This window comes from Sipha flava, unplaced genomic scaffold (assembly GCF_003268045.1).
Source record: "Sipha flava isolate LNK unplaced genomic scaffold, YSA_version1 279_pilon_pilon, whole genome shotgun sequence".
NCBI lineage: Eukaryota > Metazoa > Arthropoda > Insecta > Hemiptera > Aphididae > Sipha > Sipha flava.
In genome coordinates, this window is record NW_020272945.1 from 183,731 (window position 1) to 206,268 (window position 22,538).

At 32.7% G+C, this 22,538-nt stretch overlaps 1 protein-coding gene across 1 annotated transcript in view; it reads right to left on the reverse strand.

Annotated features, from left to right (window-relative positions):
• Positions 1 to 8,342: 8,342 nt before the first annotated feature.
• LOC112685510 (solute carrier organic anion transporter family member 3A1-like) overlaps positions 8,343 to 22,538 on the reverse strand; it is a 19,434-nt gene continuing 5,238 nt past the window's right edge. The window contains exons 2-9 of the mRNA XM_025557423.1: positions 19,933 to 21,361; positions 17,833 to 17,958; positions 17,339 to 17,405; positions 15,862 to 16,021; positions 15,228 to 15,453; positions 14,880 to 15,008; positions 10,942 to 11,111; positions 8,343 to 8,492 (exon numbers count right to left, since the gene is read on the reverse strand). Of these exons, the coding sequence (XP_025413208.1) occupies positions 10,951 to 11,111; positions 14,880 to 15,008; positions 15,228 to 15,453; positions 15,862 to 16,021; positions 17,339 to 17,405; positions 17,833 to 17,958; positions 19,933 to 21,265 (2,202 nt within the window). The 5' untranslated portion in view covers positions 21,266 to 21,361 and the 3' untranslated portion in view covers positions 8,343 to 8,492; positions 10,942 to 10,950. The remainder of the gene's footprint in view (positions 8,493 to 10,941; positions 11,112 to 14,879; positions 15,009 to 15,227; positions 15,454 to 15,861; positions 16,022 to 17,338; positions 17,406 to 17,832; positions 17,959 to 19,932; positions 21,362 to 22,538) is intronic.

The window sequence follows — 22,538 nt, forward strand, 5'->3', positions numbered from 1 at the left end:
TTATAAAGAAATTCTACAGTAATAATAGAAATAGACAAATTCTTTGAACTTCATTTGTTTATCAATTTTTTTGTATATTTTTTTATACCTTTTATAGTATTTATAAATGTAATTAAAGCTTAATAAATTAAATTATTTTCCATTTTATGTTTTTCCTATACGTCAATTGCACATTATTCTAACGATGTATACATGATACATCCTTTATATTTATTTATTATATACAGTTATTATATAATAGTTATTCAACTATTTGATTTTTTTTTTTTACCGTAACCCGGCAGCGACGGGTAATTCAGCTAGATATCTAATTGATTTTTGTGAATACAATATACCTTTAATATTAACGAATGAATTAATATAATAAATACTAAAAAGTAATTTATAAAACTTCTATAATGAATTCCACTTAAGAAATGTATGCACTAGATGGTTAGTAAAAATTGCATAATACTAAAATATAAAATAATATACAAAAATTAAAAAGTGTCAATGCCTGCTTTATAATTTTAAAAATATTAGGTTTATTTTCAGAAATTTAATTACAACACATGATGGAACTGATTTATAATATACAAATAATAATAATAATAATAATATTGATAATATAAATATAATAATTAGTATATTATCAGGAAAATGCAGTGAATAAAATTAACTAATAAAATTATGATAAAAAAACATTTATACTATTTGACGCTAAATACGAATTTACTTACTACTTATTTAAAATAAAATATATTAATTGCAAATTATTTAATAACTACGTCAAAATAAGATTTTAAGTTAGAATTATTAAAATGTTTTGATCTCAAAAAAATTTAAAAAATTATTACTTAATAAATATAAGACAAAAACAAAATTCTTTGTAATCAAAAATTTCGTTAAATTAAATTTTACAATTTTATGAGTGAAATACATGATCGAATGGAACTAATAAAAACAATTTAAATAAGAATGCATTCAACAAAATACTCAAAAAATATTTATGTTCTAAACGTAATCTTTTGTTAAGTAATTTAAAGCCTAAAAAAAATAAAGTAAAAATCAGGTAATTCCGAAGTCGATTGAACATAAAAATTAAATTTATGTTAAATATTAAGCAGGTTGAAAATATTTTGAATTTAATGTGATTATAAGTATGAATGTACCTATTCGAATTTTACACTATAGAGTTTCATTAAACATTGTAATTTGATTAACTTGGAGTTTGATGAAAGCTTGATTCTCAGAAATTCGCGAGTTATATTTCAAATATACATATACATAAATTGGTGTACCTAATTAATAAGTTTATAAAGAGACAGGATTACATTATGTTTTTCGAGCAGTCAATTTAATAATTTTTCCATTATAAAGACTTTTTTATAGTATAATATGTAGACTATTATATATTGTTCATTACCAACAAAACAGTTTCCATTTGGTATTGAATAATTCAAAGTATTTTTCTAATAGCTAGTATACTTACAAATTTGATTTGAGTGACTTCCAAATCCAAGGTTCGAAATCATGGTAATTATTGTATTATTGATAGGTAACTATTATTTTTTCCGTCTCGAAATTTCAAAACTGTATAATCAATAAAATTACTATTATTATACAATAGTATAGAATAGGGTGATTATTGATCGTTATGAGCAGGGCAATTTTTTTTTATATAATTTTGTATTTTTAATGCATTTTTAAACGCTTATATGAATATTTTTAAGAGTATATTATAGCACTTTTTAACTACTTTTTTTATAGCTATAAGTTATGAGCCCTGATTATGAGAGATCAAATATGCTTCCCCTATCAGATTTTTTTTTTTTTTTTTGAAACTCAAATATTCTATATTTATAATAAACAGTTTTTTTTTTATCTTAAACATATTGTAAGTCGAAAAAAAATATTAAGAAATAGAAATGTACCAATTTAAAATCAATTATCGTACATAATCGTCTTACTTGAATCAATTGATTTTATCTAAGTTTTTCTATGGTTAAAACCTTATATGTATAGTATTTAATAACTGTATTGTTGTTTGTGCACACATATAAACTTTTCGCTTACATTTAAGGTTAAATTTTAGGTTATAGAGATTTGGTGAGAAGCAGTTTACCAAAAGTCATCAAATGAAGATCATTACAGGAAAATACTTTTTTCCCAGCTTTCATTACGTTTTATAATTAATAAATTGAGAATATAATATAAGTATATATACAATTGAGTTTGAAGTTAATCGAATACAGTAAATTACACAACACGTAATTCAACTAAATATTATAGTCACAATAATATTAGTTTGCAATAACAATTCGGAATTTTAATAGTTCGAATTGGTTTCCGAAATAGTGTGTTAAACATGATGAGGATGGGTTTGTAAATGTTTTTTAAACAACCAATGACTGATATTACTATAAATTGCGATATTACCTAATACTTTTTACCATAGTTAAACCAGTTACCATATTTAAAAAAGTTTCGAAAAATATTGTTAGGCTCAATTTCTAAAAAATATCTTATATAGTGAAATACAATTCTAGTAATAAAATAATAACCAGATATTCAAAATAAAAATTATCAATTCTTGATAAATGTATCAGTGAAGATTTGCATGTATACAAGTTTTCGATATTTCTTAGAAAATGTTAAGAGAAATAAAGTAAAACCATTAAGTAGAATACATTATTCGGGTTTGTTTAGTGAACCACGGGTTGATAACCATATAAAATATTTTTTTTTTTTATATTTGAAAAAATATGTTTTTAGTGAGAAAAAAACTGTGCGGTTAATATTTTTGAATTCACCATTAACTATCTCAAACAGGTTCAACGCACCCAATATTTAATACAAATAATTATTTATTATGAAAGAATATTAAATAATAAAATTTGTTTAATTTCCATGAGGGGGCTATCATAAATTTTTTCTCTGCACCACCCTGATTTTTCCTTCTAAAAATTAAATCTTAGAAATTGATTGTTTTTAATAAAACGATTATGATTTTAGCAAATTAATTTTTAAAGAAAATCGTGAATTTCTTTTATCTTATGGACATCATTAAATATAAAACTGAAGTCGACTATGATTATTAATGAAATATAACAAAACATACTATTGTAAATAAAAAGTTATAAGCATATTTTTAAATATTACTTTTTTTTCTTCTTTTTTTATTATGAACACACTTAATAAATCTTTAAGTATATTTTCACGAAAATCGTTAACTCAGTTTTGATAATGAATTTTAAATTTACTACGAACATTTCTATTTTATAATTTATCATTGTAATATCACGCTGAATATTTTCCTTCCTTACTTTATTCATCTAATTTAAATAAAAAATATGTCGTCCTATTATTGTATTCAGAGGCGTACGCAGAAGGAGGGCTAACGAGCTGACCCCCCCCCCATTGCCATATTTTTATTATTATATTTTTACCCTCTATTTAAGATAGCATTTTAAAATCACGATTATAATTATGTAGACTATTATAATTATAATAATGTGTTTCAAATTGTAGTTATGAATTTACCTAATTATTACAATTTACAATTTATCCATAAATATCTATGATTAAAACTGAACTGATATTACCAACAATCAAAACATCGTTAGGTTAATTCTTCAGCTACACTAGAGAGAAAATTTTCAACATTAAAACGTATTTAAAATCAATAATAATGGACAAAAGTTTTAAGAAAATATACTATCAAATAAATATAAATTATATTCGCAAATAATAACAAAAAAGAAAAACTTACCGAGTTCGAAGTTCTACAACAATTTTCAAAAACCTCAACTAAGCTTAAACAACTATAAGGCTGGACAAAATTTAAATGTATTTTATCGTCATTATTTTTATACTTACGAGTATATTAGTTTATTTTCATATACTTTTTTTTATAATTTATGCTTGATAAAAGTTAGAACTAAGAAAGCACCTTCTTTAATTTTCTTACTTAATCTTGTGACAACTTAGTAGTTATTTTTTTTTTAGCCCCTCCCCCCTTTGAAAAATCCTGCGTTCTCTACTGATTGTACTATATTTGTAAACATTTAGAATGTAGATAGTTAACAGTTAATTGAAATGATAATATAAAAAAATATTACTATTTCTATGTAATCATATCGTACTCGTAAAATATTCCTTGAAATAAACTAATAGTTATCTTACACACATCAATAGGAACAAAACATTTATATTATTATTTTAATTTATTGAAAATTACAGTTTTTCTTCTGAACAGATCAAGACTCAAACTCTAACTACTACTAATTTAATCAGTTATTTACAAATCACAAATACTATTACGACTATAGTTACACTTATTAATTTAAAAAGATAACTTTCTTTTGTCTCATGGATTTTGCTTGCATTTTGTGAATAATACATATATGTTTTACAGTATTTTTTTTTTCTTCATTTACGATCCTTACTGAAGGAATTGATGGTTTATCATAGGTTATTACGTACTGTAGAACAATGGTTTCAACATTAAATTCTCAGGTGGTCACACATACAGAAACTAGTACGACCGGACGTAGCTTAACCGCAGCGCCGAAAACAACTGCGACTAATCCCTGTGACACACCATGCCCACTTTTTTACAGGTTTTTCAGAATACAAAACAAAATCAAACGGACGATTGAGTTATTTTAATGATTTTAAGTGGAATAAATAATAGAATACGTAAATACAATGTGAAAAAAGTAAGGATTTTCAGTCACGCTAGTATTATTTTTTGGGTTTTTTCAATGGGAATTTTAAATATTTTTTTCCGTTTCTTAGCATTTCCAATTTTGATTTTTAATATTAATTTTTTTTTTTACTATGTATCTAGTAGTACTAAGCGCTTATATTATAATTTTACCCTTTTTAAATAATAAAAAAACTTAAATACATGCCAAAACGGTACTACTTTGTTATTGAATTGATACTTAATTTTAAGTTTTTATTTTCGTACATCATATGTAATACATTATAATATAACCATATTGTAATACAGGCCACATTCTCTCCTCCAATATTGATATTAACACCGAAGTATTATTTTGGATGTGGGACATGTTATAAATATATAAAATCATAAGATCATTATATAAAACCATAGGTTAGGTTAAGGTTAGTAATAAGAAAAATTATCGTTCTGTTAAAATTGTTATGATCTCATTAAAAGAACGTTCCAGTTGCAAGCGTATCCAGTCATAAATATAATAAATACGCCATATAATTTTATGGACAAATTTCTGATTGTGTTTTAATTTAATTTTAATTTCAGGGATAAAATGATGCGTTTTAGGGTCCAATTTCCTTAAGCTTCACGACAATTAGGATTTGATGTAACATTATTAAACACCAATTCTTATTTATACGATTTAAGATTACTCTTAAATATATCAATACGGTTCTCGTGGTAGGCTAATACTAAGAAAACTGATTAAATCTGATTAACTTTTTTTTTTTTTAATATAATAATAAATAATTAATATGTAGGTAATATTTCAACCTTTTTTAAACATTATGGTTTAAACTTTCTGAGCGCAGTACTTTTGGCTCGTCCTTCAATCAATAACATAGATAGTATTATTTAATTAATTATTATCGTCCTTTACCACGTGTTAATGGATTAATTTTCCCGTGAAATTTGAACCTGTTAATATACCAAATGTTTAATGGTCAAACACACATTTCTCATCGTTAGTAATATTATTTTGCTCTCAACAATATAGTGTCAGTATACACGGTTGGTTGCCAATGAAATACGTAAAATAATTATATAATACTTCTACAAACCGAAAATCATGTGATTGAATATTTATGCGAAGTTACGAAAAAACTTCGACGAAAATATCTAATTGTGTGTTCTAATCAATTGTGCCTAACAGTACGATATGTGTTTAGAAGATTATTTACTTATTTTTTTTTTTTAGTCTTACTGGAGTAGTAGACTTTATATCAACTATGTCGAAAATCGCAGGTAAAAAAAGAAAAATTATGGGATAGAAAAAAGGTATACATCTATTGCGCCGATCGATATTCGAGTTCATACATTTTGCGATTACCTCATTGATACATATATTGATGAAAATGCAACTTTTCCACCGTATCTTTGGTCATCGTGTAATATATCTGGCGAAAGAACAACAAATGCTTGTGAGGCATTTCATTCAGCGTTTGAGAAATATTTTTACCAACCCCATCCAAATATTTTTGTTTTTTATGAAGTTTTAAAAATAATGTAACACAACAATCATAATACGTGTTTTCTTAGTTATCATAAACAGACCAAAATTATGACAAAAAAATAAATAGTAAAATAGAAATAACTAATTTTAATATTAGACCTAAATTTTTTCAAAATTATAGGATAAGTGTGAATATATTTTATAAAATCATAGATTAAATATACATATTTATGTATATTTAATCTATGTTACAATATACCATTAATCTAAATACCAAGTATGTAGAATGATAAATTTGATTTTAATTTTAATTTTTGTTCTTAGCCATTATGATTTTTACTTGTACTGTATAGTTGTTATACCGGTGCAATAGATGTATACTTTTTAAATATACCCTTTTTATACTGTCGCAATAGATGTATACCTTTTTAATATACCCTTTTTTATACCGGAACAATAGATGTATACTATAGAGGTAGTGTCTTAAATTCGGCACAATTGACGAATACCGGAGTAGTAATAGTAGTCACACAAACCTGTTTTTTGTTCCTCCCACCTATTATTCTTTTCTGATAAGGCTTTCTGGTCACCCTTGGCTTTTGTTGCTATACACTACAAACGCGCTTTCTTACAGTCGTACGGACTCAGAACCAACAATGCGTGTACGCGTTTCATTCGTACCCGGAAAATTAAAATATTTACACTTACTACTTTATACCGTTGAGCTCATTGAAAAACGATAATATACAATGCCGATTGCGGAACAAAAGGTGAAATAATTTTTTCGTAATATCATATATTTTACGCTACAAAATTCGGATGTTTTTGACCAATCATGGTTTGGCAGGCGATTCGTTTGAAAGTTGTTGAAAACTCGAGAGTTATTTGATTTAATGAAAACCGCGTGTTTCAAATACAATACAAAAATAAGTTATTGTTTATTGTATACAATTTAAAAATAACATTATTTCTAAGTGAGTCAGTCGATTTTGATGTTCGTCATAACATATTCCATCGATTAATCCAACCAACTGAACAGTATTGAAATAAAGACAGTTAAAAAGGAATATTTTTAATGTTGTATCGGATAAAATCAAACTTTATGGATTCGCTTACAAAGTTGAACAAATAATAATCTTATCTAAAACCAAAATCTAATAAAGTTTTGTACTACAAATACAAATAAATAAACATTATAAATTATAATAAACATAATTTAACAATTTAAAAAAAAAAAAAACAACATAGCACACGCATAAAATTGATTTAAAACAGATTATTTGATGTTTGAGTAATAATTGCCTCCTAATGCATAGTCAAACAACAAACAAATAATTCACTAAATGAAATAAATACTCTAAAGTTACATTCGAATAATAACTAAAATTATATAATTTCGGCTTATTAATAAATTTTATAATAACTATCCATTAATTGTAATCTATATAAAAGGTAACTTATAATGTATGACGAATAAAACTATAATATATTTTTTTAGAAAATAATAAATTAACAGAACCAAAATTGAACAAAAATTGAAAAAAAAATAATGAAGAATTATTGTTTTACAAGAAAACTAATAAATACTATTTAATCGATTTATAAAATAGTTACAGCCTTTTCATTGAATTTGGGATGTTTAAATTTTATTTTATTTTTAGCTTTTCGCCGTTTACGATTATTTGGAGATTACAAAACACTATTATCTTATAATTCAAAAAGTGAGATTAGTCGATTTCCCATTGTATTATTATCTAATAATCTTATTTTATAAAAGTGATGTAAACTGTGAGCTTCACACATTAAAAAATACGATACATTTAACAAAAGAAAAATAAATTGATGCATCAAAAGTAATTGACTTTCAAATACGAAAAAAATGTTTTACCTAAAATAACAAATTTCCTATCAACAATAAAATACACAAATACAATATGGTCGTTTATAAAAATACATCTAAATAAAAACATATAAAAATTTTCATTTCAGTTTTATGGTTTCTTAAAGTTCTACAAAACTTGTGTGTGATGCTACCTTTTTTTTATTTATCTAAAATGAATTAATAAAGCACCAGTGTAGGTAACAATATAATAAAAATTTGTCATGTTCGACATAAGCAAAAAATATCGAAAAACGTATAGTAGTTATTTTATAGGTATTCTCTTTGTAACAATATTAAAAGTGGAAAAATATAAAATTAAACCCTTTTAAAATCGGTCAATAATTGTGTAATAAAAACTAAACAGATCTCTCCAAGGTTATGTTTGTGGAATGAGACATCTCAGGCCAGTGTTAATGTTCTTCATTGTGATGTATCTAGAAAAAATAATACAAAACATTAAACGTGGTTCTTATTAGAAAATATTTTTTTTTTTTTTACACAAGCAATGCTTTCAGTTCTAGGTAAATATTTTTTGAGTAAATTTTTTTGTATCAAAATCATGAACGTAGAGTTCATTAAAAACTATAAAGTGTACAACAAAAATGCAAAATAAAATGTTCTTAATTATAGTTTTTTTGTTGATAACCACTGAATTCGGGTGGAGGCAATTAACTTTTCCGGACGTAAGGTTAACCATTTCCGTTTCAAATCAAACTCACTAGAAAGTTATGAGTAAGTTCACTCGGATTTCCATCATGTTTACTTGAATGTCATAAATGAACTCTCTCGGGTCTTTATAAGGTTTTCATAGGCATTATTTAACGGAAATTAATTTTGTGTAATTTTGTTTACTACCAAAAAAGGTACATGGCCCGTAGTCAGATCCTAGTTATGTCAATCGTATAAACGACGGAGAAAAATGTAAAGAAAACCAAAGTAATAATATTATTGTTTGTACTTTGTTATTATTTCGTTCCACTAGATCGCAATATTAATTTTATACATATGCCATTAATACTTTTATGCAAATGGATAATTTTTACTAAACCTATTTATAATTATTGTTTATTGTATCGTTTTAAATATGCATTATAAAAACATATAAAAAAAACCCCCAGTGTTTTGCATTATCGCGTTGAATAAAATTTCTCTTAAAATAAGTACAACACATGTTGATATTGTAATTGTCCGTTACCTAAAGCAGTTTTAAGTGTAAATGTTAACCTAACAATTTCTATTTTTAACTGTTTTGTTTTACATATATATTAAATTAATAATGACTACTTAGTCTTAAATTATTGTTATTACACTCGTTATGCGCATTATTAGTTGCATATATATATTTGATTCTAATATCCGATAACTATCAAAACAAATCTACCATACTACTATGTGAGTTGTGTTCTATTAAAATAATTTCTAACTAAGGGATTGATAACAAGCTAACATAAGTGATAACCAATATAAATTGAAAAATAAAATTATTCCTGTGAAGAAATGAAAACATTAGTTTGTAGCTCTGCTTTTTCTATATTTCAACTATATATTATTCATGTGCCACAAGTTGAATTGCAGCAGAAATGGCTTAATCCATTGAAATTTGAAGAATTAAATTTTTTTTTTTCAAAATAAAGGAGTACAACTCGCTGGGTCTACTGCATAAATATCAATGAAGAATATGTAAAATTTACGTTTGTTTTCATGTTGAAAATTTTGAAATAAACTTTATAATAACTAAAAACTGCAATCTACAGCTGTTAGACGTTTGTTAATTTAGGTGACTCTTTAAACATGAAATAATGTCTGCAACCATGACATTAGTTTGTAATAAATGAGAAAAATAAACGTAAGAAACTTAAACTTCTGTAATGATATTAAACATTTTATTTTAAATAATATTTTATGCTTGTTAAATTGTGTTCAACCTAAGTAAATGTTATCTACGATTTAGTTAAACAAATAGATTTGTCGAAGTTAATGAACTTAAATTCAGTCTGCATGACCTATTTACCGTTATATGAATAATTATTAGTTATTATAATATTTAGATAAACCGTTATAATTTATAATATAATACCTACATTTTGTATAAGAAAGTTTAATAATTATTAGTTATTATCTTAAAATAAAATGTATAATAAAATGTTTCTCGATTATAAAACCTATTGTATATAGTGTTATTATTTATTAAAGCTCGTCTACTTCACTTTATTGTTTGCAGATCATCATTTCAATGGATAAAATGTCATATGATTACAAAACCAAAAATTTAACTAAATCAACATCTATAAAGTTATAAAACAAATTTTATACATAGCATATGTGATACGGATGTTCTAATTTATGAAATTACTTTTACTTTAGTACTTGATAAGCAAGTAAAATTCTTATTATAATTTAAAATTTATTAATTTCATTCAATTGAGGTGTACAATAATTATTCTATAAATGTATTGCTATCGTAATCTATTGACCAATCAAAGCATAGATCAGAAATTCGGGATTTGTAATTATTTAACTACATGTACTTACTACTTACACATTCGTATAGCACATAACTTTTATTTTTCATCACGAATATTAAACTGTATACTCATATCCGGTTGTATTGGAATAACTGTAAATTATTTAGATCAAGATTGCTTAAAAACAATCGGGCTTTAAGATAAAACGGTATTGTTTTTAATTATTTTTTTTTTCATCTCTGTACACATATTTGTGTACAGAAATAACAATTTAATCACTAATCCATAGTCCGAAGTCCAAAGTTAGTTATTTTACTTTTACAACATCAATTACGAATTCGTACTTTCCACTGAACGTTAAATTGAAATATTTATAAATCAATACAAATGTAGTCCAATTTATCTGCGCGATGCTTACACGTATTGCTTAAACGGTCGTTTCGGTTTTGTCGGTTATGGGTGTCAGCTGACTCAGCTCTTCCTCGCTGACCTGTAATTGGTGATCGTCCTGAAAGTTAATACTGCCCGCTTTGTACCAGACAATTATGTCCACGAAAAATGCGCACATCATCAGCAATCCAGTAACACCTGTGAACGCAAACGACAATGGGTTATTCGTTAAATACAGTTAAATTCAACTAATACATTTTCAGTCGTTTTAAATAACCATCTTAAAACATCACACGTACATACACCCGTAGTCGAAATACCCGTGTACCCGTTTATTTAGTCAATCGGAAGTGTAACGTTAAGCAACACTATTCTTTTCACGTAATCATTTAACAGTTGGCTATAAATTATAAATGATCACGTACGTAGAAACGACTAGCTGATGAGCATGGATCGACACAGGCCGTTCATTGAAAATCGGATATAGTTACTTACTAAAAGTATGTACATTTTGGTATTTTTTATTATTATTTTAAATAAAGAAATAATTCCGTGGGTTCTCTATTAATCTGTTTATCATAGTTGCTTGATTTTTATTCCCGTACGTGTCTAAGTCTGTGTTTTTTTTTTATGTATTAAAGTATTTGTTTATTTAGAGATGTATTCATAGAGTAATGGATCTGAACTTATCAGGAGAGATTTTTTTGAGAAATTATTAATAATAAAATTATTTATTGAACGCAAACAACAAATACAAATAAAAGTAATTTAAATAGGTACAACATGAAATACATAATGTACAATTTTTTAACCAGGCAATTGTTTAATATTACTTATATATTATGTACATTTATTCATATAGGTCAATACTACTATAATATAAAAATATTAAAAAATTATAAATTATTTGATTAAAGATCATAAACAATAGAATAATATAATAACGAGTGGCGGCTCGCGTATATGTGCATAAGTGAACGTGCAATACCTACCCAAACTCAAAAAAAAATTGAAAACATAAACCATTATAAAACATCTAAATACCTGTAGGCTATTAAGATTATTTTTCAAAATATAAAAATATAAATTCAGAATATTATGAAAATAATATAATATTTAGATTGGATTATTCCGAAAGCCAAACGAGCAGGCGGTTGTTTGCGACGGAACGGTATCGGTGTGTGTGTGTTATAGTGGTGCACAGGGGCGGTTCCAGGGAGAGGGCCCTAGGGGCCACGGCCCCCTTCTAGCCCGTACCGAATTTATAAAAAAAATTTATATTGTTAACAAACTATCATACGACACACACAAGTATGTAGATAGAGTCATAGAGGTATGACGGATGAAAGGAGTTTCTCCACACTCCGGAGACTAAAAATCTGGCTTCGTTCAAGGATGACTGAAGATAGACTATCAGCATTATGTCTAATTATTGTACATCATAAAGTGGATATTCTAGTTCAAATAGATCATTTTATTGATATTTTTGCCAATATTAAAAATAGACGACTTGAATTTGTGTTGTAAAAATTGTTCTTCTTATTTTGTTATAAAATGTTGTAAAATTATAACTTGGCCCCCTCCCCTAATCAAGGCTCTGGAGCCGCCCCTGGTGGTGCAGTAGTGCACACTATTGCTGTGCACATTTGTACAATGTAAAAATTAAAACAAGTCGAAACACGCAACATCCGTTATAATGGAATTGATGTGCATATTCGTTTCTAAGCACATAACCAGGGCCGACCCAAGCAAAAATAGTGCACTAGACAAAATCAAATTTTGCTGCCTCTAAAAAAAAAATTCAATTCTTATTTTAACTTAGCCCCTCCCCCTATTTTTATGTGACATATATACATAAAAAAAAAATTTATTTATGGATAAAATTATATGTAAAAAGACTTAAAAATGATTTCTAATACTATAACTCAAAACCCATCACTATCGCGACTATCGGATATCGCGGAAGTGATGTGTGATTATTTATATTTTTTGAATAATTGAAAACATTCAGCGTAGGCCGTAATATAAAGTAATTTAATAACTTTAGACAATATTATTTTATTGTAAGTGGTTTTCATAAATGAATTAATTTAAATATTTTTCTTATAAAACACCAATAGAACTAAAAAAATGTTCGAGTCAATTTTGAAAATGCCACCCCTACTAAAGTGTCGCTCTAGGCAGGTGCCTGCTCGCCTATACTTTGAGCCGGCCCTTCACATAATCAATCAAATTGTTTTCAGCGAATTATTTTCGACGTCGCCGCGCCATTATGGGTCACTATCAGCGTTATGATTTATTTTTACTCTCAATGTTTATTAAATTCCGATTATCGGCTGATAATGTTAGTCATTATCTTAAATTCAAAACAAAAATCGTGTTTCTGTTTACTATCGACCACCAACGTAAAAAAAAAAAAAAAACAAAAAACGTTTAACGTGTGTATATAATATTGGTTATATTTTTTTTTGATGTGCTCTACTTCATTAAAAACCTACGAGCCACCACTGATAATAACAAAATAACAATAATGATAATTAAAGTAATCATATTCTATTATGTATTATCTATATCATCTAAGTTATTCTTTATCAGTTACAATTTAAATTTGTATTTTATATTTGTTACATAACCTCAAAATATACCCTGTGCTAGAAAGAGAACCTTCCTAAGAATAACTTTTCTCTTCTTCAAAAAAGACTGCGACTCCATGTAAAGTTAATGTAGGCAAGTGTTATCCATTATTTTATTATCTATGGATGTATTATAAGAATCAAGGTTAAAATGGGTACAGGAATATTTTTTGAGATATTTAATAGACAAATGATTGTCTAAGAGATAAACTTAATTTATCAATTGCGATAAACCATTTAAACGTGTTTAATATCCGATTTTATGGGACTATAGCTTATTCAACAAAGTTTATGTATCATCAAAAATAAGAGCATAGAAGTTGGATGATAGGTATTTCTAAGCAATCAATAGTGTACCGGTAATAATTACGGAATAATAATTCTCAAATAAATTACTGTTTTAAACATACAGTTAGAAAAGTTGGTGGTATAACGGAAAAAATGACAGTGAGAGAGTGAGTGAGAGAGTGAAATTCAAACATTTTCCGAATCTCTCACGTCGGTGGTTTATTGGTAGTAAAATATCACCTTATCGAGTAAAATATTATCATTACATATTAATAGAGTTACGATGTTGATGACTTTCGCATTTTTTTCCTTTGATTCTATAAAATGCTATCCTAGCTAAAAAATTGTTTCATACTCCCTAGATGCAGAATATTCTAATTTTATTTTTAGGCATTTTTAGCTATAAATGCACTTTTTTGTTTTTTAACGTCATTTTTTCATCTCTCAGGTTATTTTTTGTAGTTTTTTTACAATGTGGAGCATTTTTCTCAAATTTTAGATTTTAGAACAAGTGTTAAACCCAAATTTGGAAACAAATTTTAATTTATTGTTGTGATTAAATTTATCGCGTTCCAATAAGATTTACTATTTGAGACTTTGAGTGTTATATTTTGATATGTATTAATATTGAAATATAAATATATAGGTACTATTGTTCATTAATATTATAATTTATAATTCATATTTTAAATGACTATTACACCCATTATCACACCCATATCTATAATAAAAATTATCATTTATAAATACATTTTTTTCACTTACTTAATTAGTTTTTTAGATAAATTATTTTAAAGTATTTTTTTAAATTTTTTAAGGCATTTTTGCATTTTTGTGTGTTTTTAGGTCATCAACATCCTAACTCTACATATTAATGTCGTACACCCGATGGCCGTACACCGATACGGACGAACGTGATAATGAAACAAACAAAATGGTTCATCCGAAAATCGATGCTACGACGACGACAATGGATCATCGTTATAATAATAATAATAATAATAATGTGCTGATTGAATAATATTCTCGTCGGGCATAACATTACCGTGGTAGAAAATACGGAACGAGTCAGAGTTGTACAGAGAGCATGCTCCTTGTTTTCCGCACGTCATTTCCCATACGAGACACGCCGAGTCGACGACCGCTCCGTACAATATGGGGCAAGGCACATTACCTGCGCGACAATAGATAATGATAATTGTAATAATAATAACAATAAAAATAATAATAATAATAATAATTAGAATACGATAACGACACCATCCAACGTAGCGAGGTCGGGTGACAATTCACCAAAGGCGAAAGTCGAAAACAGCGACGACTACGTGTACACTGTTGGTGGAAGACTGTACGAGTATATAATATTGTTAATTCCGTCCGCGTCCGCACTTACCGAATAGACCTATGGCGAACTGTATGAGCCCGAGAGCCATGGCCTTGTCCTGGGGGTGGACGCACCGGAGGATGAGTAACATGCTGCCCACCTCGGACGTGGAATGGATGAACACGAACAGCGAGAAAAGAGCTATGTACCAGAAGCCCGAGTCCTCGCAGTCGTCCTTGCACGGGCCCGAATACGCGTCCGTGGCGTTTCCGTTCATGCACTGGCAGTCCGTGAACTGAAATCAGAACACGCGCGTCCAGTTACGTATCACGGAGAAGAGCGCGGCATCGCTGCGAAACTACGTTGGTTTAGGTTCATCTCGTTTGTTGGATGCTTTCAAAGTTTGAATTTTTACGCGATGAAAAAAAAAAAATAATAAAAAATGTAGTAGAAAAGCGTATGAAATGATGCAAAGAGGAAACGCTTTCAAAACGCATTTGGATCCTTTGAACAACGGTCGAGTACACCGTTGTACGTCTGAAAACGATTCCGGAACGTGTACACGATCAAAAAAAGCTGAACGTATTCGTTCGATCGAAGTTTGTTCGGACAAGGCAACAAATTAATAAAATAACGGGTGTGTATTGATAGGCTTTTTGCGTGCATCGAAACGGCTGTACATAATTTTCGTAATAACACGCACCTTATATCCGGCTGTGTACTCTTTGCCGGCCGTCTGGTTCCGGCATCCCGCGTGACATGCCGAGAAGTACGTGACGCCGTCCGAGCCGCAGATCGGGCTGAATATCTCCTGGTCGCAAACGCAACGGTCCGAGCATTGAGATTCAAATATTGGCTGGTTCCTGCGGAATCGTGTAATAATGTTTGATTGCACATCACGTTCGGCGAACAAATCGCGTCCGAAGCAAAACGAATAACACCGAAATTCGTCAGGGTAAAATTATCGCTACCTGCGCTCTATGCGTTATGACATTGTGTTCGAGACGGTTTCAAGTTTTTTTCTTGGAAAGAACGTCAACTATTAGGAAAATATTGCGTGGCTCGTGTTAACACTCGTGAAAACACTTCTTTTCCCGGCCCAAAAATAAAAATTTGCTTCCGTCAGAGCACGGGTTGATAATTCGTGTTCTAAGGGAAGCGATTTCGAGTGGCTCGCGAGGTGTTTAATGTTTAACGCTCGTTTTCTTATTAATAATATATTTGACACGTAAATCGAAACTGTTAATACAATTTAACGTTTCAATAATACTTTTTTGAATAATATGATCAATTTTGTTTAAATTCAACATTAAAACTCGTTAACTTATTCTCCTACTTACATGTCAAACAATACTGAGGTAATACTGATATCGAAGGTTAAAATCTATTGTTATCATTGATCTCGAACTTGCGATTTTAGAAACAAAGCACATCCTTTATTTTTAAACTTTGGTTATTTATTGAGTGATAATTTTTCATAGGTCTAAAACCGGTAAACGTGTAAATAAACGCTCCACATGGGCTGCTGTATACAAATTCAAAACCAATTAACCAACACTGAATAGAACTGAAAGGGTGTGTTGCGATTTAATAGTAAAAAAACATCCATGTTCTTACAACACCGTCATTTCCTAGACTTTTCTATAACCAAAAGCTTACTAATTCCCCCAGTCATATTCCACACACGAGCCACTATTAAACGACCATTTGCCTTTTTGATCCAGTACATGACTCACACTTTAAAACTAGTGACTTAGTAGGAATATCTTTAAAAATTATGACCTTTTGCCTTTGTATTGTACATTAAGGATTTTTTTACCTTTCACTGCACCACTAGTGATAGTCGAAACTGCGCTGTAGGTAAAGGTACATAATATCTGATATTTTACCCTAGCTTAGTGTTAATTTCAACCAATAATCGGCATACTTAAAACACATAAGAAGTCTTATTTTTAAGGCTTATTGCCAAAGTTTAATTTGTATTTAATATATTTTCTTTAAGTACCGATTAAAAGTAATTAGCATTAATTTACACATTACTCAATTGTCCAATTCGACTTGAATAATTTTTCAAGGTTTTAGCACCTCCATTGCATTGGCGCCTCGCCCTTGTTACGGATCTGAACGCGAGTGTATTGCGCTTTGATAACGTTATTTTTTCTTAATAATATATCACTCACCGTTCGTCATATCGCAGTCCCGAGATGTTCGTGGTCGGACATCCTACGAACGTTAGTATGCACATGCCTGAAAACAAAATGTACCGTCATCACCACTGTACCCGATAATATTAAACTTCAGACAATTGTCATCCTTTGCTGTATACATGACAGTATATTGAGTATAAGTAATAAAATACGATTTATATTGTACCTTTAATGTACAATTGATCTAAGTAATTCAGTAAATGTATGCAATGGTCGACTTGGAAAAATTAAAGAAAGGGGACTCTGGTTATTTAAAAAAGAGGAGCGTCCCCAAAACTTGTTAAACATTATGATTATAACGTCATAATAGTTGGGGAACGCTAAGATTTCTGAAAATTAGTTGGGGTACGCCGTCCCCTTGCGTCCTCTCCCAAGTCAAACATTGAATGTATATATAATTTGAAACCTTTGAAAGTTTATAATGATTAGTAACTAAAATTAAAATTAAAAAAAAAACTATGTTTTACCTATGGCGTATGCGAGAGCCGTGAACGCGATCCAAGCGGCGACTGCTCTTGCGTTTGGATTTTTCTTTAAAATGAATATGCCGGATATTATGATTCCGATGCCCATTACCATGATCCCGTAGATCCCTGTAATCACGAGTTAAGCAATGTATATGCCCGATATGCAATACGATGAACATCACGAATCGCTCATCGATCGTCAGATTAAACTCAAATAAAATTACGATTGTTTTACCGTGCGACTGACATGCACACATCTCTGTTTTGTTTATTTATTATATATTTTTAATTTAGTATATTTTATTTTTTATTTCGACGGGAAAAAAAATGAAAATCAAAGGCTATAATGGCTTGGTAACGATTTAACATCAGACAGTTTTAGTATTCGTGACCAACCGACGGATAGGGAGATACGTCCAGTCATCGGTGTCCACACGAACGGTAAATGCAAGTGTATTATAGTTCTGTAGTTGTGAAATTTGATTTCGGTTATATGCACGTCAGGACAGCGATTTTATTATAATACAACGATTTCGAATTTGTGCTCGAACATGGAGTGACCAATCACCGAATATATTTACAAACAGTCAGGAATGATTAATAAGATAAATCTACTTGAAAGTTCGAAATAAAAAATATAGTACTTTTATTGATCAGATTATAATGTTATATAAAGTTGTTTAAAGTGGTCAGAATGAAAGTCCGAATCACCTAAATTTAAGCATTATTTTCGTTTATTCCTAGACTGATCGTTCACTGCTCGAGGATTATTTAAAATAGTGCTATAATTGCAGAATGAATCTTCGTTTCACTCCGATTACAATACTCCCTTGCCAGGAGTCCAAGGTGAAAAATTTCGACTACGTGCGCCACTTACGATCCGAATATCAATTGAAAAGTATTGATTTTTCTTTCGATTTTCGATTTTTCCGCGTTGAATTACATAGGTAGTAAATGGAATATGACCTATTTATAAGCTGCACGCTTGAGATGATATAATTATTAATTTAAATAGATTACTATCGTTATGTACATGTTTTTCGTAAAGCCGCAGTTAGGTTTATTTACATATAGTTTTAAGCAAATGTCGACGTTTCTAACTGGATTTTTTGGAGCGCGGAAAATAGTTAACGATCATAAAACTAAATATTTTTAGTAACTTAATATGCTTTGTAATCATTTTTTTTTTTTTTTTTTACTTGGATAAACGAAAAAATTTTGTATTGTTTTGTTGTTTTCTTTTGTGCCACGATTACATTCAGCCGAGATTTTTTAGGTTATCGACAACATCCGGCGATGACAAACAAGAACTCGCCAGTGGAACTCATAGCGGTCGTGTTGATTTTTCTCCCATCCGTATACGAACTCACCAGTAGGTTCTTTTACATATGGGTCCGGCGCACAACTCGACGGCGAATCGGAGTCGCCAGTGGAAACGTTGTGCTCGCGCCCAACGAACACTAGGGTTGGGGATCAACCGATAGATTTGCTGCGTTAAGGTACGTTTTCCTTTACGCGATCTTAGACCTCACATAATTATCGCGCGACTACTGATACAATGCAAATCAAATAGAGTTGTTCCTCTTCAATCGGTCACGGTCAGCGATCCAAATTCGTTGGATCGATTTGTTGTTTAACCTAACCTGGCTGTGGGAATATAAATTACTTAGACGTCACGAAGTCGTAAGGAACAGACTAGGAATTGGGCATACGCGGCTTCCTCATGAAACGTGGAGACCTTGTCAATTTTACAATTCGCGGAGAAGCTCTAACCGTCAAACGCGTCTTTCTATGCTGTCGCAATAATGCGGACACCAGAATATCTTCAAACATACCGAAGCACCCGTACCAATCACTCGGGCCAGATCACGAAAACTCCAACGAAATGTGATCTTATCTGATCCTATCGTCGTTTTCTCTCTCTTTCCCTTTTGCACGTATTAGGATTAATAATATTGTGATGATGTAAAAAAAAAAAAAATGTATAGTGTCTAAAATATCGAAAGCCTAAACATTAGGCGTCGATGCTTCGAATAAAAAAAAAAAAAAAATAAAAAAATAAATAAATTAGCAACGCGAGGTGGGTGGTCGCATACGTACCGGTTACCATGTTTGCGGTGTGCGTGGGGAAGTGGAACTGCGACTCGAAGTACTTGGGCAGAAACGTGTAGATGCCGGCCAGCGGCAACAGGTGGAACACGCTGCTCGCGGTCCGGTACATGAGCATTTCGTTCTTCAGCAGCCTCTTGACCGCGGTCGGGAACCCGTTGAGCCGAGGCGCTTTGGTCGGCGCGGCGGCCGCGGCGTCCACGCCGTTGCCGTACGCGGTCGGCGGCGACGGCGTCGGAGGCGCGTCCGCGGCGCCGGTCCGGCCGTTGGCGAGCTGGTGCTTCTTGGCCGCGGCGGACGGCGACGCGGGCGAGCGCAACCGTTTGGGGAACGCGAACATGGGCACGGAGGCCAGCAGCAGCGTGGCCGATATGCCGACCAGGCCCAGCCACCAGGCGCCCACCCAGCGCGGGTGATCGGTGTTCATGTTGGGCTCGGTGCTGAGGTCGGCGTACAAGCTGGTGCAGAACGCGCCCAACAGGAACCCGAACGACGGGCCCAGTATGCGCACGCCGATGGTGATGGAGAAGTACAGCGGCGACTCGCGGCTGGCCACGTTGTCGTCGATGAACGGTATGCCCAGCGTGTACACGGCCGTCTGGGCGATGCCCACGCCCAGCAGGCTGGTGAAGAATATGGTCAGCACGATCTGCGTGTTCTTCGACTGCTCCTGCTGCTCGGACAGCGTGTTCGTCTCGCACGAGTCCTGCTGCGCCCACGGCGGCCGCGCGACCGTCCCGTTGGCCGCCGCCGCGGCGTGCTTCTCCGGCGCCACGCACATGTTCGGCGGATAGTAGTCGTCCGCGTCGGAGGTCGCGTTGGCCGGGCCCGCCAGCGGGTACTGGTGGTGCCCGAACAGGAAGTGCGGCGACGAGCACGCGAACGCGGCCACCCCGAACAGCACCATGCTGGACGCGATCCACCGCGGCCGGTGGCCCTGGCCGCCGTAGTACGTGAGCAACAGCGACGAGCTGATCTGCCCGATCTCCGTGGCGCTCAGCACGATGCCCATCGTCTTGCTCTGCAACTGGAACAGCTTCTCCAGCGTGGTGATCACGCTCACGAAGTACGTGGAGAACATGCCCTGCAGCACCCAGCTGAAGCAGAACGTGGCCAGGAACACCTGCTTCGAAGCGAACACCTGCATCCACTTGGACCGGCACGGCCCGATGCCGCATTGCACCCCGCCGCCTCCGCCGGTCGTCGTCGTCGTTACCGCCGCCGCCGACGCTTCGTCGTCGCTGCATCCGCCGTCCGCCGCCCGTCCGACAGCGGTCAGCATGGCGTCCGTCTGCCCAGCCCGGTCCTTGAACGCGGTGGCCATGTCGTCGTCCGGCCACACGGTCGGTGCACGTCCGCCGCCGGCGGTGTCGTCGTCGTGTTCGGCTCGGTCAGCGGCCCGTCGTCCGGTGACGCGTGCCTGGAAAAAGTACCGGACGATAAACATAAACAGAACGTCGTCTCGAACGAGCGCTTAGATGAACGCGTAGGCGTCGAGGTGGGCCCTTGGTGCGCTGCTCGGAATTTTCCTTATCGAAAAAAAAAAAAAAAAATGTTTCCACCGGACACGCAGACATTTCAGACGGCCGAACGGAACTTTTGAGAAAATCGAATATTATTGGCTCCACCGACACCGACGACAGAACGATATTTCACGTTCTACCGGTGGTTACCGCGATACGGGTTTGGAAAAAACGTTGTTCCGCACGGGGGACGATCCGATGGGGGGGGGGGGTTGGTTTCCGGGTCTCGACCCGTTGATTGACAAAATTTAAAATTCTCACGGTGCAAACCGCTGTTCGTATAACGTGTTCGTTATCGTATATCGTACAGTGCGCGATGTAAAAAAGATATATATGTTTTCGTGGTCCGATGTACATAGTAAAACATCAAACATAACGTGAGGGTACACGTCTTTCGGTCACCGTCAATATTCCCTCCTTGTTGGTCTCCCCTACTGGGTTGGTAATTTTGAAACCGTTTGAAGAATTCCAGGGTACGTCCCTGATTCCGGACGCAATATTCGTTTACGGAGTCGTCCACGATTATTCCTATAAGTTCGAATGCGTTGTCTACAGAGCACCGACGAGCGGCGGAAAACGTTTTCGAATATCGTACCCAGGTACAAATCGCCGACCGAAAAGAGTAATAATTGTATTGCTCTCGTTGAAGTATTTTCGGTTGTCGCGCGACGAATCCCGGAATTTTACTTAAAAAAAAAAAAAAACAACAAAAAAAACCACGAGCGTTTCGTTTCGGCTCTTAACGTTTCGTACGATCGATCGAATTCCGGTAACGAAAACAACGCGAACTCGAAAACTTCGTATCGTAGACGATGACGATGATGATGATGATGACGGTTGTCACGGTCGGCGGAAAAATAGCGAAACCGTAACTCGTCGCGGCCCCTCCGTCCCCCTCCTGACGGTAATGATAGGTGCACACGGGGTACCCTAACCGCGTTCGCGTGTAGAGACCGCGGTTAGAGCGCCGGACGGCTCTCCCTTTCCGACGTGACCGAGGTGTATTACGAATATTACGCACGTCGTACGTACGCGCAACGTATTATTACGCCCCAAGGGCATCCCCCCCCCCCC